General features: G+C 27.9%; 1 protein-coding gene and 3 long non-coding RNA genes across 9 annotated transcripts in view; 3 read left to right on the forward strand and 1 right to left on the reverse strand.

The window, feature by feature from the left end:
- LOC100571891 overlaps positions 1 to 17,097 on the reverse strand; it is an 81,585-nt gene extending 64,488 nt beyond the window's left edge. The window contains exons 1-2 of the long non-coding RNA XR_003838912.1: positions 16,895 to 17,097; positions 16,634 to 16,796 (exon numbers count right to left, since the gene is read on the reverse strand). This is a non-coding gene — a long non-coding RNA (uncharacterized LOC100571891). The remainder of the gene's footprint in view (positions 1 to 16,633; positions 16,797 to 16,894) is intronic.
- Positions 149 to 1,856, forward strand: LOC107882454. Its single transcript, XM_016800801.2, has 2 exons — positions 149 to 601; positions 887 to 1,856. Exons 1-2 carry the CDS (start codon positions 549 to 551, stop codon positions 1,170 to 1,172), a joined length of 339 nt encoding a protein of 112 aa, XP_016656290.1. The 5' UTR covers positions 149 to 548; the 3' UTR covers positions 1,173 to 1,856.
- On the forward strand, positions 11,348 to 12,102 carry LOC107882455. Its single transcript, XR_001678743.2, has 2 exons — positions 11,348 to 11,452; positions 11,818 to 12,102. It is a non-coding gene; the product is annotated as an uncharacterized LOC107882455 (long non-coding RNA).
- The window catches only part of LOC100575333, a 15,261-nt gene continuing 10,545 nt past the window's right edge, over positions 14,953 to 19,668 (forward strand). For 2 of the 6 annotated variants that reach the window (XR_001678749.2, XR_003838907.1), the window contains exons 1-2: positions 15,733 to 15,970; positions 16,069 to 16,231. This is a non-coding gene — a long non-coding RNA (uncharacterized LOC100575333). Of the gene's footprint in view, positions 15,493 to 15,727; positions 15,971 to 16,068; positions 16,232 to 19,668 lie in introns of those variants that run through there. The other 4 variants (XR_003838908.1, XR_003838906.1, XR_001678748.2 and 1 more) reach the window with 4 other exon arrangements.

A 19,668-nucleotide genomic window follows, 5' to 3' on the forward strand; every position in this document is an offset into this window, starting at 1 on the left:
CTTTAGTGAAACCGTGAATAAATGAACCTTACAACCGTCCCAACACTGAATTCGCACTTTGGTGGAACTCGATGTCAAAATCCGGTATGCAAATCACTGATTAAACCGTGTTTGGAACGAGATTTTAACGCAGTGCAGCACCGAAATTTTATATATGATTGTAAACCATGTATATGAACCTAAATTGTTACTCGGGTACTTACATCATAATATACAGAATTATCAACAATATTATTTTAAGTGTTTTTTTGTTATTATAAAGTATTATTTTACAGTAAGTATTTACGTTTTTGGTCACGTGTCATCAAAATAAATGTAACTTAATTTCGTTATAATCACAATTATCTCGCCACAGCCATATCGACCATAAGTCATAACATATTATATTCTTCCGACATTCTATATTTTTTAAACCGCAGTCCTCTCTCTGTTGGGCACGTTCTCAGTAGTCATTAGTAATGACTCATTACTCACGATATAGCATAATATTATACTATATTAGTCGGTAACATACGATTTCACACTTCCACCTTCTTCATCGGTACGTCATGACATTGTCGTATTCGCCAATTTTCAATCGATCGTTTTTGATCACATATTCGTGAGTATAAAATATATATAATAATATAATATACAATATTATACATTACGTCCATAATTGAATATATTATAAATAATATATTATCAACATAATAATCAATAATAATACGTAAGACATTAACACGGCATATTTTGTATTAAGCATAAGTAGGGTATATTATTTTCACTATTGTTGTAATATAATACAATATATTATATTATAATTATATTTTAATTTTAATTTTTTTTTTATTGAGCTTAAGCCCGGCAACTTAGGCCATTAGCTATTTTTGTTTTTTGTTTGTAGGTTTTTTGTTGGTAGAGGAAGGAACACGTCATGCTCGTGTGGGGGATGGTGGCACTTGTTCTCCGGACACCGTGACTTGCCCGAAGAAAAATGCCGCCTAGTGGCCGAGGATCGAACCAGCGACGGCAGCGCCGCAACCGACGCCTTAGACCGCTCGGCAACCTCGTCCCCCTATATTATATTGTTATTAACTTTTGAGTCAATACTTTCTTATCATAGATCGGTCCAATTTGGCAATTATTGTATCCAAATAATATATGAAATGATGTTAACAGCTAGTAAGTAAATCTAATAATTTAGGTAATATTTCATTGCCAAATTTAAGTCTCAATGCAGTTATTTTTTTATATTGTCATCACTATGTTACGTATTGTTATCTATAATATGTATAATATATATATATGAAGAAAGCCGCGGAAGCGATAGTTACTTTACTTATATCGTATTTCGTAAAACAAAATATGTACCTACCTATAGATAGTATATCAAATATTTCTTAGATTTTTCGTATCAGAATAAAATACGCGCAATAATGACCTTGATATAAATATTTATCTTCACACTATTACTAAATATCCGCTAATCTGTGTAAACACTCGCGCTCACACGGCGTTCGAAACAGTCTTTTTTTTAAGGTTTTGTTTCTACGTTTCTTCAATAGATTGTATATTCGTAAAAATTAAAAATTATGTTCTGGCGAAGCGGTCGGCTATACGGATACGGCGGACCTAGCTCGCAAATGGCATAAGTTCCAGTGACTCTTCGGAGTTCCGTGAGGCGAGTGTCCGACAATGCCTTAAGTCCGAACCCGGATCCGATTATTCGGTAGCGTCAATGCCATGGAATTACATACGAATCTATTCGAAACGAAAACCACAAAAAAAAAAACATTTCGTCCGTCCGTTGTGGACTTTGTATTTTCTTCTCCGAATTTATAAAATATTTTATTATAATATCAAAATTAGCATAATAAATATAAATATAATAAATTATTAATTTTGGTGTTTTAAAAACATAAACGCTAACGTTCAAATCACCTAGGGTATAGTAGGTATGTACTGTGTGTCCGTGTTATCCATTTATGATGTCAATTATTCTTATAAGTGGCTCGTTGTTTTATTTTTAAACTAAATAAAACGATAATCAATGTATCATAAGCAAATGTATGTGACAAATTTATATTTAAATTTAAGTTTACTATTCCCGTGCACAAAATGTAAGCTCGAATGCGATGTTATTGCTCATAGACTAGTGTACACAATATTATGTCGATGTGTTCATAAATTACACTTCTGCCGTAGAAGCTACTGCAGGGGAACAAATAGTTTATGCGTTCAGCATTTTTATGTTGTATATCGTGGGCGCAACTTATAAGGGTCCTTGCTACAAATTGTAAATTTTAGTTTTAAAGACCTAAAGTTTTGAAGAAATTAAATTTAGTTTAGGTTGCCTGATTTTAATTCTGAAAAAAAAGGTTTTACATTTTTACTAGCTAGGTAGGTAAATACTTTGTTTATTTGTCTTATTTGATGACTACGATAAATAGTAACAGTCCTCTGTTAGGTTTTGTACGAAAAACTATGATTTTTAAACATCACCAAGGAGTACCTACAACAATTTGCCATACCATGCGAGAAACATGACTGGGTGTATTATAAGTTTACCGTATACATAATTATATTACATGTTTCCACGTTCACTACACACACATTTGAAAACGAACACGACCAAGACATAACGTTAAATTTCGCAATAATATCACAAATTTCTGCCATATTATAAATAATAAAACAATAGTATATTTAAATATAATTAATTTTTACTTAAATAATCTAAATTAGTCAGTAGGTAGGTACTATATTATAATAGTATATGCAATATACAGTTATTTAATGCAATCAGTTCTAATCAAACGAAAATGTAAAAACACAAAAAAAAATTAAAATATATATACATAGTGGGTATCTTTTAAAATAGGCAACAGGTATCATAGAATAATATGCGACGCTCGATACGAACGGAGACACGTGTTTGCGTTAACACGTTCACCTATTACCTATGCATAATCCACTTTAAGTTCAGTACAGTTTATGTATTAATAAGAATATTTTACAAATAAAATTGATACACTTTTATATTAATTTTAAATTAGGTATTTATTAAATATAGGTATTAGGTATTGCCGTATTGAAATATGGTTTTCAAGCTTTTATTAAACACGGCAGACCGTGCTTCTCAAAAAATTTTCACGGCACAGTGACTTTCTTTGCATTAAATAATTGTATGAACAAAATTGTTTTGAATTATAATTATATAAGTACATTCAATTAGAAATTTGTGCTTGATGGGCCATAATTTTTTATTAATTATATTTTTTTAATTTTACTCTTGGACGAATAGTTGAACTTATCGAAAGACCGCGGCACACTTATAGTGAATGCTGTTTTTTTACTTCTTATACCTATAGTTATTGAAATTATGATATGATCTAAAGTTTTTTTGTAATAATTTATAAATTATAAATTCATTTTAGGATGATTTTAATAACTTTTTTTCATTATTCATATATATCCACGTATTATATTATGAAAAGTATATTTTCTTTTTAAATTTAATAAGTAACTTAATATTTAAACCTAATATGAATACTTAGTGTTTTAAATGTAAGCGTAAAATACTAAAATACAATTTAATTAGCTAAACATATTTTTAAAATAAATACAATTATATTTGTTTTCTTGTGGTTATTAAACTGACCTATTTACGCCTCAGCCAAATATTCACATTTTTACACTAGAAAAGTAAAACAATATATAGTTCTAAGGATGGTCGCGTGTAATACATTCATAAGACTATTTTTTTACAAACTCCATTAGTTAATTGGTTTTATTTAATACAAACACGTTATAATTGATGTTTATATTTTTATTTTTTTTTTAGATAAAAAGATAATATAAACAAATTTAAGTGCATAATTATTTAGAAATAATAACAATATAGTGGTATTTTTTAAAGTTTTTTCTGATTTTTTTTATTGTAAATACAGATAAAATAATTTGCATAATACTAAAATGTTTACAATAAAATATGAATATCTATCTCTTTTAAGCGTAATGCTTGTGTCGGTGGAAATACCATGAAACAATAAGCCAAATTTAATACAAGAAAATCAATAATGTTACAATTTAAATCTCTATTCACACTGTTGTCTGTTCCACTCTTTATTTTTATATATTATTTCCCAACATTTAAATTATTAGTGAAAATAACCATAAATTAATATTATATAATAACAAAACCCACACTATTGTGATTGTAAAACAAATTTAAATTTAATAAACTTGATTAAACTCATCAAAGGCGCAAGTAACGTTTGGGATTTGGGAGGGCTAAAGCCTTACTTTGATAATATTGAATAAGCTTAAAACAAAATGTAGGAAATGTTTGGGGGGGCTATGGACATTTTTGGGAGGGCTTAGCCCCTAAAGCCCCCCCCCCTATTTGCGACTATGAAACTCATAATAATAGACGTTAAGTAAATGGTAAAGTTTAATTGAGTGTGTTAACTGTTTAATTTATACAATATTAATAGTTATTCTAATCGAATCCTAAAAGTCAAAAGTTAATTTAGAGAATTGTACCTACATTTGTTACTATTCCCTGATAATAATTCTCTTAATAAAGTAATTATTATTTTAATTACCGTACCCGAATACACATTATACCTACCTACGACTTACCTATAGTGATTGCTTAACTTTTAATTATTTTAAAGATAAATTAACCATTTTTTTTTTTTTTTAAATTCTTTCTTCTTAATTCACACTGTTTCAGTGATAATAAGCAATAACATGTTTGTGTATACCTACTAAATTATATTAAAACCAGAAATATGTATACTGATTTATTTTTATCAACAACCATTATGTAAAGAGTAGTGTATACAGCGTGATTGGACAGAATAACATATGGAAACCGATTTATATACGCGTTACACTGTATACATTTAAAACAAAATGTATGTAATATGTGCTATGAAATATATATATGCCTCGTTTAAAAATGTTGATCATTAGTATAGTATTTTATATAGACGAAAAATTACAATTTCTATTCGAAATTACGAGTTTATGGATAGCTATAGAAAAACAATTTGTTTGGCAATAATTTATTTCGTTGTCGAGTTCAAGTGTAGGTACATGTAGGGTCAAGTAGTAATTTTTTATATGATATATAAGCCATGTCCTATCATGCTCAGAGTCCATACGGTATTACCCCAGGTTTTTGGTAAATTCGTATTTTACCAAAAAAAATTAAAACACAAATTACACACATTTTTAGATAAAAAACATATCAGTTTAAAAAAATTGCTTTATGTTAAAAATTACATGATTCATAAACCATGGAAGCTTAACCATACGGTACTGCCCCGCCTTCCCCTACCTACCTATGTAATTTTAAATTTATCTACCACGAAATTTATATTATAATACTCTGAAAATCTTATGCACTTTTACTTTGTATTCGACATAGTTTTATTGTGTACGTCATCGATGATAGTTGTCTTCTAAAAAAACAAAATAATAAGTGGCACATAATAATAATTTTTATGATATACGATTATACATATAATTATTTTCTATGACCAGTACATAATAGCTAGTAAAATATAACATTTCTCAATAAAAAGATAATAGATATTATATGGTATACATTGTATACGAATTTGTATTAAATATTAAAACGGACACCTGTGGCCAATACACCTTACGAGTTATACATTTTACAAACTTGTAGTTTCTTGAAAGTTTAAATTGTTTAATACTTACATTTTAGGGAAAATACTCATTATTTTAGTAATAATAATTTATAATTAATAAATATATAAATAAACCAAAAGTAATAAGCCATTCAAACTGGCCCATGCCTGATAAACACGTAGCGTCAGTGGTTACCACTTACCAACATACAACACCGCAAGAAACACGTTTGCCGCGTTTACTAAATTGAACTTAAAATAGATACATTAAACACAACGCATATTGTTATCTTCAATACTTCCGTAGATAAATAAATAATTCATTAAAACATCATAACAATTTTTTCCCATGAAGTAATATTTAATAAATAACTTTTAACTTTTATTTGGTTTTCGGGTTATTTTAGGAGCGTATACCCGTAAAATGAGATTTTACATTGGATATATACGCCGAAAATCGAAAATCTGCTGACGGGTATACGCCGTATATATCCTCGTATCCGTACCAATACACCTCTGTAGATAGGCCACCAGTATCTAGAACGCCAGAATGAACAATTTGATATTTAGGACATTCGGTTTCAAAGGTACTTATTAATAACAAATAAAACTAACGATAAAACTCCTTGCTAGATTGAGTGCACTATAATATTATAAGTTATAACATACTATTATAATTTATAAAAGCATGCAGCCTATCTTTATCCACATACCGAACAACGGCCTATTTTTTAGTATAGGAGTAGCCTATTCATCCTTATCTTATCACAACACACCCACTCAAATAGCCACTAACCAGGTGCATAAGAAGCATGTATTCGTCTCCAATCTATTTGTAAGGCTCGCGTCTGGCTTACACATTCAGTTATTCCTGGGCCACTCCCGAATTTTAATAATTATTACGCAAAATACTATTTTTTCCCCGCGTTTGTTAATGTAAGCCTTTATATATAATATAATATATATTGTATTCGTAATACGTAGTAGGTACCTATATATTATATAATTATTATCGAATATACACCATATTTCTGCTAATTATAATTGTAATATTGGTAACTATAAATAAACAAAAAAGTATTCTTTTTTCGTATGTTAAAAGAAAAGTCACGTTTGAGATATACATTTTACCTCTGATAGATATAGCCATATAGGTATAATAAGGATTGAAAAAATAAACTATAAACACCATCTAAGTTACAAGGAATCTATTGGTATAACTTTTTATCAAAAACGGTCTAGTAGTTTTTGAGTCTATCAACTTCGGATAAACAAACGCGGGTTAAAATAAGGTTTTCAAATTTCAAAATTATTATATCCGATTACTATAATTATATTATATGTATGACCTGTGCCAACATGTGTATATACTATATAATATATTAATATACTATTAAAATACTTAGTATTTATAATCAATGATAATATATATATTTGATATATGTCCCGTCGTTCAGTATTATAATTGTTGGAGTTCCTATATATTCAAAAATTGTTTTTACATTACATCGAGCAAACGAAAAGATTTATCAATAAAAGAAAAAAAACGTTCACTATAATATTTTGATAAAATTGAAAAATGTTCATATTAATTTTGAAAACTCCCCAGCTTATATATTAAACAACATTTTTTTTAAATATAAATCAAATTTCACTCTTTCCGAAAACAAAAACGGAAGATTACATATTATAGGCACGGGTCTTAAAAAAAAACATGGAAAGATATATTAATTTATAACATTTGTTTTGTTTGATTGGATAATTTACGTGCCAATACCCCAATCCATTGGCGTCATTTTAGAGGAGGTAAGGTGGGCATTTATTACTGTCTGATTTTAAAAGCAGCCCGATGTGTCGGTGCCCGGTCGTTTTCGACTAACCATATTATTATATTTTATTAGCGCAAAAACATACTTTTATTTATAGGAAAGTATTATATTATGCATGTTATAACCAATTATTGTCACAATGATGAATTGGTAATTACTAATTAATATTTGGAATATTATAATATAGACGCATATGCGTGGATGTGCATGAAAGTTGGTGAGTACCTATATGTGGTGTGTTTTATGAAGGAAATTAAATATAATTATTATTAATTGTTCTTGCGAGCGAAGCGACCGGTCACCTGTTGTTTTATAAGTTACCAATTTGAGCTAGTCAAAAATGTTGGTCCTCTATTAAAAACTGATATGACGCCTCTGTGCATCCAATTATAATAGAATACCAATAGGCACAGTATAGAGTAGGTAATTTGAACACTCGCGCCCGGGTTTTTAAAATGCCATGATTAAAAATACAGCTTCATTTGAGTTTGTATGTCAGATGCCTAAGTGTATTTGACAACGCCAGTAAGGATACGGAATTATGTTACGTCACAAGGGATTTAAGAACTTCATTATGGCTTTTATTTAAAGGCAATTACTAATCTCGTCATCAACGATAGGTAGATAGATATAGATATATAATATAATATTGGGTTAGTCGTAAAATATGATTATTATATTAATATATTCGAAGGCTCGGGACTTATATTATTTGCTTATTTTTTTATGGTTATTGACATAAAATGTAGCAGAGTGCTTTGGAAGTGTATGTAATGTTATATAACACGTTCAATTATGAAATTTAAAAGTGTTTTTTTTTTTTTTTTTTGTTATTTTCAACGATTTTTTTTAAATATATGATTATTTCCAGTTTTTCTGATTAGTTTTGCTTATTTGCATATGTCTGCTTAATTATGATTTATGATGACATTATGACATTATACTTATGAAACATGCCACTAACAAAAACCTAGATATTTTACTTAATTTATTTTTTATTTTTTTTTTTAATTCAAGGTAAAGCTATACTCCCCGTAAGTTGACCCACTTTTCTTTTTTGCGCACGCAGTGTATATGATGTACCTATTTAATATGTTGTGACGATATAGTTCACTATGTATACACCGTGGTGTTTCACGACGTGAAACTGTAGAACTACAGTGAACTATATTGTCACAACGTTTTCACCATACTCTGCGTACGCAAAAAAAAAAGTGGGTCAACTCACAGGGAATAGGGTAGTACCTATAGAACTAAAATTAATTGTTCTCCTTTGTATCATATTTTCTAGTACCTTCCTATAATAAAAACCGGGACTCGCATTTGCTCGCTAATCTATACTAACCGGCCAAAATATAAATTTTTTTTTTCAGTTATTCTACTCAAACTGTTTTAAATTTATTTTTTAGAAATATATAAAAAGTAGGTACAATAAAGAAGTTTAAATGTTTTCAAAAACTAAAAAAGTCTGAAAGTATTTGACTTTTTTAAAGATGAAATTCTTGTACGTTTTATATAAAAACTAAACGATAATATAGAAAAAAATATGTTGATGGTTTTTGTCATGCTTTTTTAATATTTTTAAGTGCTTATTTCAGTGCTTATAATAAAGAATTAAAGTGAATTTTCCAGCGCTTATTTTGATGATTATAAATGCAATAAACCCTGAACCCTGCTCATTAGTTAACTAATTATTACTAATTATAACTTATTTGTGTGAGATGAAGTTCAATGCGGGTATTGATGAAAAAACTAAAAAGCCACTTTTTTACGCAAAACAATATATAACTTTATAGTTATACAGTATATACTATCATTCCTTTGGTAGGTAATAGGTAAATTATTTAAATATAAAAAATTTAAAACAATTCATACATAGGTATAATGATATTTGAAATGATAGTAAAATGATTATATAATGAAATATATATAATTTATACATAAAAACAAAATATTTTAATAAAAACAATACATAACTTGCATGCCCTTTGGTGAAAGCTAAGTTATTTAAATATAAAAATGTGATGTAGGTACTTCATAAAATATTGTAGCTAGAAAAAATCACAAATCGATAAATTAACAATACACATGATGTTTTAGAAACAATAATAAAATTATAATAATATTCTAAAATATGTAAACTAGGCCAAATACTCTCTAATGTCCAAAATATGTTTTAATATGCAAAATACATTTTTTCCTACAAACTCTTTGATGAATAAATCGTCCACATTTCTCATCCTCGTAGAGCTGCATAAAGCCAATAAAAATATGTAAAAACCAAATATCCACGCTCTAATTATAATATACTATGTGTCTACTGTCTATAGGTACCTAATTATGGCTAGCTTACCCTATGATAGGACTTCTATCTGATAGCTAACTAATCGTTGAAGTTGGTTGAATAGGATGATACCGACTTAAGCCGACTAGTATTATTATAGTTTATAGACGATTATAATAGCTCGAAGTGAGTAGTGGTACTAGAGAAAAGGGCGTGGCGTGCCGCGTGCCGAACGGCCAATACCTACTGCGGACTATAAATAATGAATGATGCTGAAAGAATAATATAATGATGGCCGAGAATATTATATGATTGCAACTTAATAATTATATAGGACGGTGTTCGTGAAAAAGGGAATATGTCAATATTTTTATAAAGAAAAAAATATATACATTTATTTTGTAAGTACATGATTTTACGCCAGTACGGCTTTAATACCAATCTCTATATATTATTAATAAATTACGCTAACTGCCGACAACGATGCCCACCCTGTTCACGTAGTTTTTTGTGATAAATATTATTAAATAATGATATGCTAGGTACTACAAAATGTATTAGGTACAATAATGAATAAACAACAACTTTTTAATTATACAGAGTACTTCGTGATGGATACCGCCAAAAATAAAAGCAAGCCCACCGTGAGTTCCAAACAACTTTGGGAATTGAACACATGTGTGACTTGCACAAAGCTTTTGGTCAATACATCAAAATTATTGAATTATTGCCTTCGTGGCGTATGCAACAAATGTATTGATTTGGGTTTTGACAAACCAGCTGGTGAGGTGTTCTTAATATTCCGCTTATCAGCTTATTTATAATATTATATACATAGTTTTGAATTGTAATCATTATAAAGACATAAGATAATATATTCTTCATAAACAATACCGATGATAATATGTAAAGTTTGGTCAACAATTTTAATATTATGTAATTAAAATAGTTTTAATTCATGTAGCACTAATGTAAGCTAACGGAGTATAGATAGATTATATGAAATTAAAATGTTGAAAAAATGCCAAAAAGTTTTTAATTAGTTTTCAGTAAAAAATATAGTATTTTATAAAATACTTTCTTTTCATAGGTATAGCTAACGTTTAAAAATTGAACAGATGGCAACCCCACAGGTGACAAGTGTAAGTAACTTTAACCTTAATAAACACTTTACCGGAAAGTTATATTAATTTTTTATGCATATTTGAATTTAACAGTTTTATGATAGTATACCTACCCCTATTCATTGGTAAATTAACGAATTCCCATCAATCGATTTTTACAATTTATCAATTAAAATTTTACAATTCAAAAACGATTAAACTCTTGAAATTTTTACCACATGTTTATATTATCATTATTTTTTTTTATTTCTTAGTTTGATTATTTACATCCATTACAATGACATGCCCGCCAACTACTGTAAAGGTTCTCACTTTTTCACCTTTTTGTTAGATTGAGTGCAATTTATTTTGAATAGTATTCTGTATATTATTATCATGTATATAAATATATTATAATATGTAATATATTAATATAAATATGGTTTTAATTATTCATTCATATTATGTTGTTGTGTTTAGAATGTTTTAAGAAATATCAAATAATTATATGAATGAGGAATACCAAAAAGAAGAAAATGGTACAATAGTCAATACATAAAATCGAAAGTCCCTTGTCCAAATTGCGATAATGTAAGTACCTAAATATAAATAAGGAATTGTAATATATCTTTGTTTTTAGTAAAATACAAATTAAGCACAATTACGTTTGACGCAAACGTCTAAACCAAAATATAATATGTAACAGTATTTTTTCTTTTCATAAAAAACGCATTAATTGTTTTTTAAGAACAAAATCCCAAAAATATTATAATAAAAAATACCGTTTATAGGTAATCTAATTGAAAATATGTTGAACATTTTTCTTGTTGAGTATACTTTTTGTATAATAATTTATATTTATTTTAAATGTTATAAAAATAAATCCTTTAATGAATCGTAATTACTTTTTTGTAATATTGTCATATAATTCAGTTGTATAATTATTTACGTTACAGAAATACATTGAGGCATATCGTACTAAATGCAATAAATGCCATTGTGCACTGCAGGGACTGGAACCGTACCGAAATTGACTGGTTTTGGACCGAAACCTTTTGAAAATCTCGGAACCGAAACCGAAACCAGAATCTAAAATAATATACCAACGTTTTAAACTTTAGCCGACCCATTTAAAGTTATTAACCGTTTGGTTAAGAACCGCTGCTTTAGAGCCTTTTTTTAAATATAACTGTAAACAAATATCACATTTAAAAGATAAAACTGATAATAACTTACTACAATTACCACTTCTGATATCATTTTAACTGCCTAAAATGAATACCTTCTTAATATAAACACAAAATAAATTAAAACTTTTAATATTGACAATACTATATTGTTAATAATTATGTTTTTGTAAAATACACAATTTATAAAAAGACCTGGGATTCTAATGCCCCAAAAAACCCAACATAGAACATAATATTAATATTATAGTATAGATACCTACCAATACCACAAATTCTCTAATAATCACGAATCATGATGGTAATAATAATAATAATAATAAAAAAGACACACATATAATACATGATGATAACACACGTATTAATTGTGATCATGGTCAAATTATTATCATTTGTCGTTATTCGTTCCCATATAGATTATCGAAAATGATTACCTACCTGCCTACCTGTCATTATCGTACATATAGACGCGTCTAAATAATCACCCATTCTGGTAAAAATTCCGTTTTTAATCCAGGTGCGTTATTTAGTTATATCTGTTGTAATACCTTACTCATATAATTTGTATGCTTTAATAACTTGTATTAAGGGGCAGTGGCATGATGAAGGACATTACTTGAGGCACGTTTTTAGGAATTCGGAAGATAGTATAAAACATGTGAGAAAGTCACGTTATCGAATCCCAGAACACAGAATATAAAGAAGACGTCGTACCCGCATGTGTAGTCTCCATCTTACAGAAAATGTACAACATAGCAAAAACTGTTTTGCGCGTGACAACTTTTATCTATTTGTGTTTGTTGTAGTGGCTTCAAAATTTTTGAGCATATAGTATAGAAAATTATCTATGCAACATTGTGCCTATATTTTAGATAAAATAATTAATAAAATAAAAGTTATTTGCTTCTACACATTTTGTTTTTTTCATTTGCTTATAAAAAATGATTGGATAGTGCTATTAAAAAAAAACCTGCTGTAGCTGATAAAGTTCTTTTTTACGTGTTGTGAAAATTTGGTAGTTTTTCAACAAATATAGTGCGAAAAAAGTTGTCCCCCGCAAAACAGTTTTTCTATGCTGTACATAATTTCTACATGCGGGTGTAGTGACGTCCTCTTAAGACAACAATTAATTTATAATATGTATATTAACTATAATCACTATAAACATATTATTACAAACACAAAAGTAAGTGTCGTGTAAAATATACACGAGTGTATGTGTTGTACAATAACATAAATTATTATTATTATAGAATGATAATATTATGATCAACATACGATTTTCATAAGTGTTGATCTTCTAATTAACAAAATAATATTATACGTTACAGGTTTCGTTACGAATTGATAATGAGCGAAGATAGAATGATGGCTTATGTGGAATCGTATTATAAAGTAAAATTGGAGCATTTGACTAAAAATAAATTGCTAATGGAAGAATTGAAAAAAAAATACGATTTCTATTTGTATTTTTCTGAGTCTTCTTTGAAAAAGGAAAACAAGGCACATATAGACATAACAAAGTACGCAGCCCACATATCATTTAAATATATTAGGTACCTTTAACATTGTAATATAGGTAGGTACTGATGTTAAAGGAATTCAATCTCGCCTATGTTTTTTACAAAAATGTACCAATCTGCCAAATGTTGCAACTGTCCTAGTTATCTGAAAAACATTCAGAAAACATGTTTAAATTTGTCTGAAGTTTATTAAAAATTACTTTTTCACTTTTTTGAAATTTTATGCTTAAATACTTTTAAGCATTTATAAATAAGTAAATAAATATAAATAATTACAATTAAATTTTAAAATATCGATAATATTGATCTTAAATAATTAACTAACAAATGTTAGAAAGTTAATTTCAAGTAAACATCTTCTTAAATATGTTTTCAGAAATGTTATCGGGATAACTATATAGGTTTTGATAACTAATTAGAAATTATGCCCATTAATGATAGTATGATACTTTTAGACAAAAAAACAAAATAATAAATTAGGTAATATGTGTGAAGTTCGTTATTATATCAGATTATAATATATGCATGCATGACGGCAGTGTTGAGCTGTTTATGTGTCTATGTTACTTTACTTATACTACGGACATATTATGCAGTATGCACGCATAGCCTTAGACTTTTGCATAAGAACTGCTTAGAACTCCATAAAATAAAGAATAAGCAGAGGACGTTATATGCATTTGAGTTTATAAACAAACTTCCAGATTGCAATCTCGGAACTCGGGAGTAATTTATTAGAACTTAAAATTGAATAATTAAGGAATAACACAAATGGAAAAGAACTTTGCATAGGTATAATATAGTGGTTTCTTATGTTTTTTTTTCGACACCACAATAATAAAAAGTTTACATAATACTACGTACCTTAGTGCCTACCACATTAATTAATAAGAATCGCACAATATTTATTGTGATATATATTAGATTTTAATATACATATATATTTTTTTTAACCGTTTTAAAAAAATATGATCAACAAAATGGGTATCTTGGAAATTTAATAAACTTATTTTCCAAAAAAATTTTTGATAATTTTTGAATTTTTTAAAAAAAATATCGAATATTATGTTATTCAATCAGAATTTCCATACTTATGACTGTAAAAAAAACTGCATTTAAATATATTGATTTTCCACGGAGATACTAAGGGTGATATGGGACTTCTGGGACACACTGTACAATTTGTGTTAATTCTTATTTCAACTTGATTCACACCATAATCTCATCAAGTTAGGGAATTTTAAATATGTATATTATATTCTTATTTATTGAGTGTACCTATAATAATATATTTTATCCCCCCCCCCACCCTATTAAAATTCCTAAATACGCATCTGTACCAGATACCTATAATTGTGATACTCTTATTAGTTATTCATTTATATTACCAAAAATGATAGAAACGATAACAGAGTTGTAATGTGACAAACTATACGTGTTTCGAGTGTTATTATCGGTAATTACATACCTAATATTCAAAAACACACAATAATAAAAAACTCAATCGCTATAATTTTTTCCTATCACTGTAAGTTTATTTGTGAATTTTAATTTTCAAATGTTACGTAACGTAATCAGGTACGATCGACAAGCACCCCACCATCTTCTGGTCGTAGTCACGATAGCCGACGTTTGTTTTGTTATTTTTTCTCTCCTCTCTGTCAGTAGCCAAACACACACAGAACCACTAACACGTTTTTTTATTGCGTACGTTTTTCTTTCGTCTTTTTACACGGACTCAGATGTTAGTCCGTGTCTTTTTATTATTGTTTTCTTGTGAAGTTAACACAAAAAAATGGAGTAGGTACATAGTCACTCAGAAACATTTTCCCGTGGCGGTGAACGCTGCCGGGCAAGCTAAGGTGGTCGGTCACGACAGTCGACAGATATCCCGAATCCATTTTAAACAACAACAAAAAAGGTAACCAAAATTATTATATTTTCTGACCATAATATGGCACAATGGCACCATTTATTTTGTCATGGCTGTAAGTACATTCGTACAAAGGGAAAAGAGCGAAACGTCACAATATATTATAATATTCTTTATCTATTCGAAAAAAAATTTTTTATTATTTAATCAATCACCTTATCAATAAATTATCAACACACAAAATGATAGTGATCGTTAGAAATAATAATATCAAAAAATACATTATAGAGATTTTACACTTTATATCAGTTAAAATTAAAATATCGATGTACGTAGCTGGTAATTAATGAATGATGTGCATGTGTTTCTTTGTTTTTAAGCCTCCATAGTTCAGGCTTCAATAAACATTTTAAGCAATGTTTGCTAGTCAAATTGTAGTTAAAACAGTAAAAATGTATAACTTAAATAATATTTTAATTTCAAACAAATATGATTCTATACTGTATTGCCGAATGTATATATTATGGTAAAATACGATATATACATTAAATCATGTCTTATAGTGTTATTTATTAATAAATATATATTATATTAAACATAATTAAACTGATTATTCTGTTTAAGGTGCCAGTATAGCAAGCGACACAAAATTAGCCAAATTAATATCATATAAAAAAAACACTAACTGTTTACCTATATCAAGTAAAAAACATTCAATTTGGATTCAAAATACAATAAAAAATATAAACATACATGGATTAAAAGGAACTAGATGTCACTGTTAAAGGTTAATATAATAAATGCACGAATAGCGTTGTGAATTATAAGTTATATTAAGTAAATTAAAAACATTATTTATTCAATTTTTGCAGTTCTGGACTACAATTATTGACTTAATAATACACAGATAAAATCTATCCTATTGTTAATATTTAAGCTACTAATAGCTGTCAGCCGATAGGTTGGCTGTATCTGTTCACATTGCACTTATTGCAAGCAGATAATATAACAAACATAGCGACTGACAGCAATTAGTAGCTTCCAATATTAACAATAGGATAGATTTTATTTGTGTATTATAAAGTCAATAATTGCAGTGCAGAACTGAAAAAATTGAATAAATAATGTTTTTAATTTACTTAATATAACTTATAATTCATAACGCTATTCGTGCATTTATTATATTCACCTTTAACAGTGACATCTAGTTCCTTTTAATCCATGTATGTTTATATTTTTTATTGTATTTTGAATCCAAATTGAATATTTTTTACTTGATATAGGTAAACAGTTAGTGTTTTTTTTATATGATATTAATTTGGCTAATTTTGTGTCGCTTGCTATACTGGCACCTTAAACAGAATAATCAGTTTAATTATGTTTAATATAATATATATTTATTAATAAATAACACTATAAGACATGATTTAATGTATATATCGTATTTTACCATAATATATACATTCGGCAATACAGTATAGAATCATATTTGTTTAAAATTAAAATATTATTTAAGTTATACATTTTTACTGTTTTTACTACAATTTGACTAGCAAACATTGCTTAAAATGTTTATTAAAGCCTGAACTATGGAGGCTTAAAAACAAAGAAACACATGCACATCATTCATTAATTACCAGCTACCTACATCAATATTTTAATTTTAACTGATATAAAGTGACAAATCTCTATAATGTATTTTTTGATATTATTATTTCTAACGATCACTATCATTTTGTGTGTTGATAATTTATTGATAAAGGTGATTGATTAAATAATCAAAATATTTTTTTTCAAATTGATAAAGAATATTATAATATATTGCGACGTTTTCGTTATTTTCCCTTTGTACGAATGTACTTACAGCCATGACAAATAAATGGTGCCATTGTGCCATATTATGGTCAGAAAATATAATAATTTTTGGTTACCTTTTTTGTTTGTTGTTTAAAATGGATTCGGGATATCTGTCGACTGTCCTGACCGACCACCTTAGCTTGCCTGGCAGCGTTCACCGCCACGGGAAAATGTTTCCGAGTGACTAGGTACCTACTCCATTTTTTCGTGGTAACTTCACGAGAAAACAATAATAAAAAGACACGGACTAAGATCTTAGTCCGTGTAAAAAGACGAAAGAAAAACGTATGCAATAAAAAAACGTGTTAGTGGTTCTGTGTGTGTTTGGCTACTGACAGAGAGGAGAGAAAAAATAACAAAACAAACGTCGGCTATCGTGACTACGACCAGAAGATGGTGGGGTGCTTGTCGATCGTACCTGATTACGTTACGTAACATTTGAAAATTAAAATTCACAAATAAACTTACAGTGATAGGAAAAAATTATAGCGATTGAGTTTTTTATTATTGTGTGTTTTTGAATATTAGGTATGTAATTACCGATAATAACACTCGAAACACGTATAGTTTGTCACATTACAACTCTGTTATCGTTTCTATCATTTTTGGTAATATAAATGAATAACTAATAAGAGTATCACAATTATAGGTATCTGGTACAGATGCGTATTTAGGAATTTTAATAGGGTGGGGGGGGGGGATAAAATATATTATTATAGGTACACTCAATAAATAAGAATATAATATACATATTTAAAATTCCCTAACTTGATGAGATTATGGTGTGAATCAAGTTGAAATAAGAATTAACACAAATTGTACAGTGTGTCCCAGAAGTCCCATATCACCCTTAGTATCTCCGTGGAAAATCAATATATTTAAATGCAGTTTTTTTTACAGTCATAAGTATGGAAATTCTGATTGAATAACATAATATTCGATATTTTTTTTAAAAAATTCAAAAATTATCAAAAATTTTTTTGGAAAATAAGTTTATTAAATTTCCAAGATACCCATTTTGTTGATCATATTTTTTTAAAACGGTTAAAAAAAATATATATATATTAAAATCTAATATATATCACAATAAATATTGTGCGATTCTTATTAATTAATGTGGTAGGCACTAAGGTACGTAGTATTATGTAAACTTTTTATTATTGTGGTGTCGAAAAAAAAACATAAGAAACCACTATATTATACCTATGCAAAGTTCTTTTCCATTTGTGTTATTCCTTAATTATTCAATTTTAAGTTCTAATAAATTACTCCCGAGTTCCGAGATTGCAATCTGGAAGTTTGTTTATAAACTCAAATGCATATAACGTCCTCTGCTTATTCTTTATTTTATGGAGTTCTAAGCAGTTCTTATGCAAAAGTCTAAGGCTATGCGTGCATACTGCATAATATGTCCGTAGTATAAGTAAAGTAACATAGACACATAAACAGCTCAACACTGCCGTCATGCATGCATATATTATAATCTGATATAATAACGAACTTCACACATATTACCTAATTTATTATTTTGTTTTTTTGTCTAAAAGTATCATACTATCATTAATGGCATAATTTCTAATTAGTTATCAAAACCTATATAGTTATCCGATAACATTTCTGAAAACATATTTAAGAAGATGTTTACTTGAAATTAACTTTCTAACATTTGTTAGTTAATTATTTAAGATCAATATTATCGATATTTTAAAATTTAATTGTAATTATTTATATTTATTTACTTATTTATAAATACTTAAAAGTATTTAAGCGTAAAATTTCAAAAAAGTGAAAAAGTAATTTTTAATAAACTTCAGACAAATTTAAACATGTTTTCTGAATGTTTTTCAGATAACTAGGACAGTTGCAACATTTGGCAGATCGGTACATTTTTGTAAAAAACATAGGCGAGATTGAATTAATTTAACATCAGTACCTACCTATATTACAATGTTAAAGGTACCTAATATATTTAAATGATATGTGGGCTGCGTACTTTGTTATGTTAGATCTGCCTTGTTTTCCTTTTTCAAAGCAGACTCAGAAAAATAAAAATAGAAATCGTATTTTTTTTTCAATTCCTCCATTAGCAATTTATTTTTAGTCAAATGCTCCAATTTTACTTTATAATACGATTCCACATAAGCCATCATTCTATCTTCGCTCATTATCAATTCGTCACGAAACCTGTAACGTATAAATGTATAATATTATTTTGTTAATTAGAAGATCAACACTTATGTAAATCGTATGTTGATCATAATATTATCATTCTATAATAATAATAATTATTAAGATAATAATTTATGTTATTGTACAACACATACACTCGTGTACCTATATTTTACACGACACTTACTTTTGTGTTTG

Source organism: Acyrthosiphon pisum, chromosome X (assembly GCF_005508785.2).
Source record: "Acyrthosiphon pisum isolate AL4f chromosome X, pea_aphid_22Mar2018_4r6ur, whole genome shotgun sequence".
NCBI classification, from domain to species: domain Eukaryota; kingdom Metazoa; phylum Arthropoda; class Insecta; order Hemiptera; family Aphididae; genus Acyrthosiphon; species Acyrthosiphon pisum.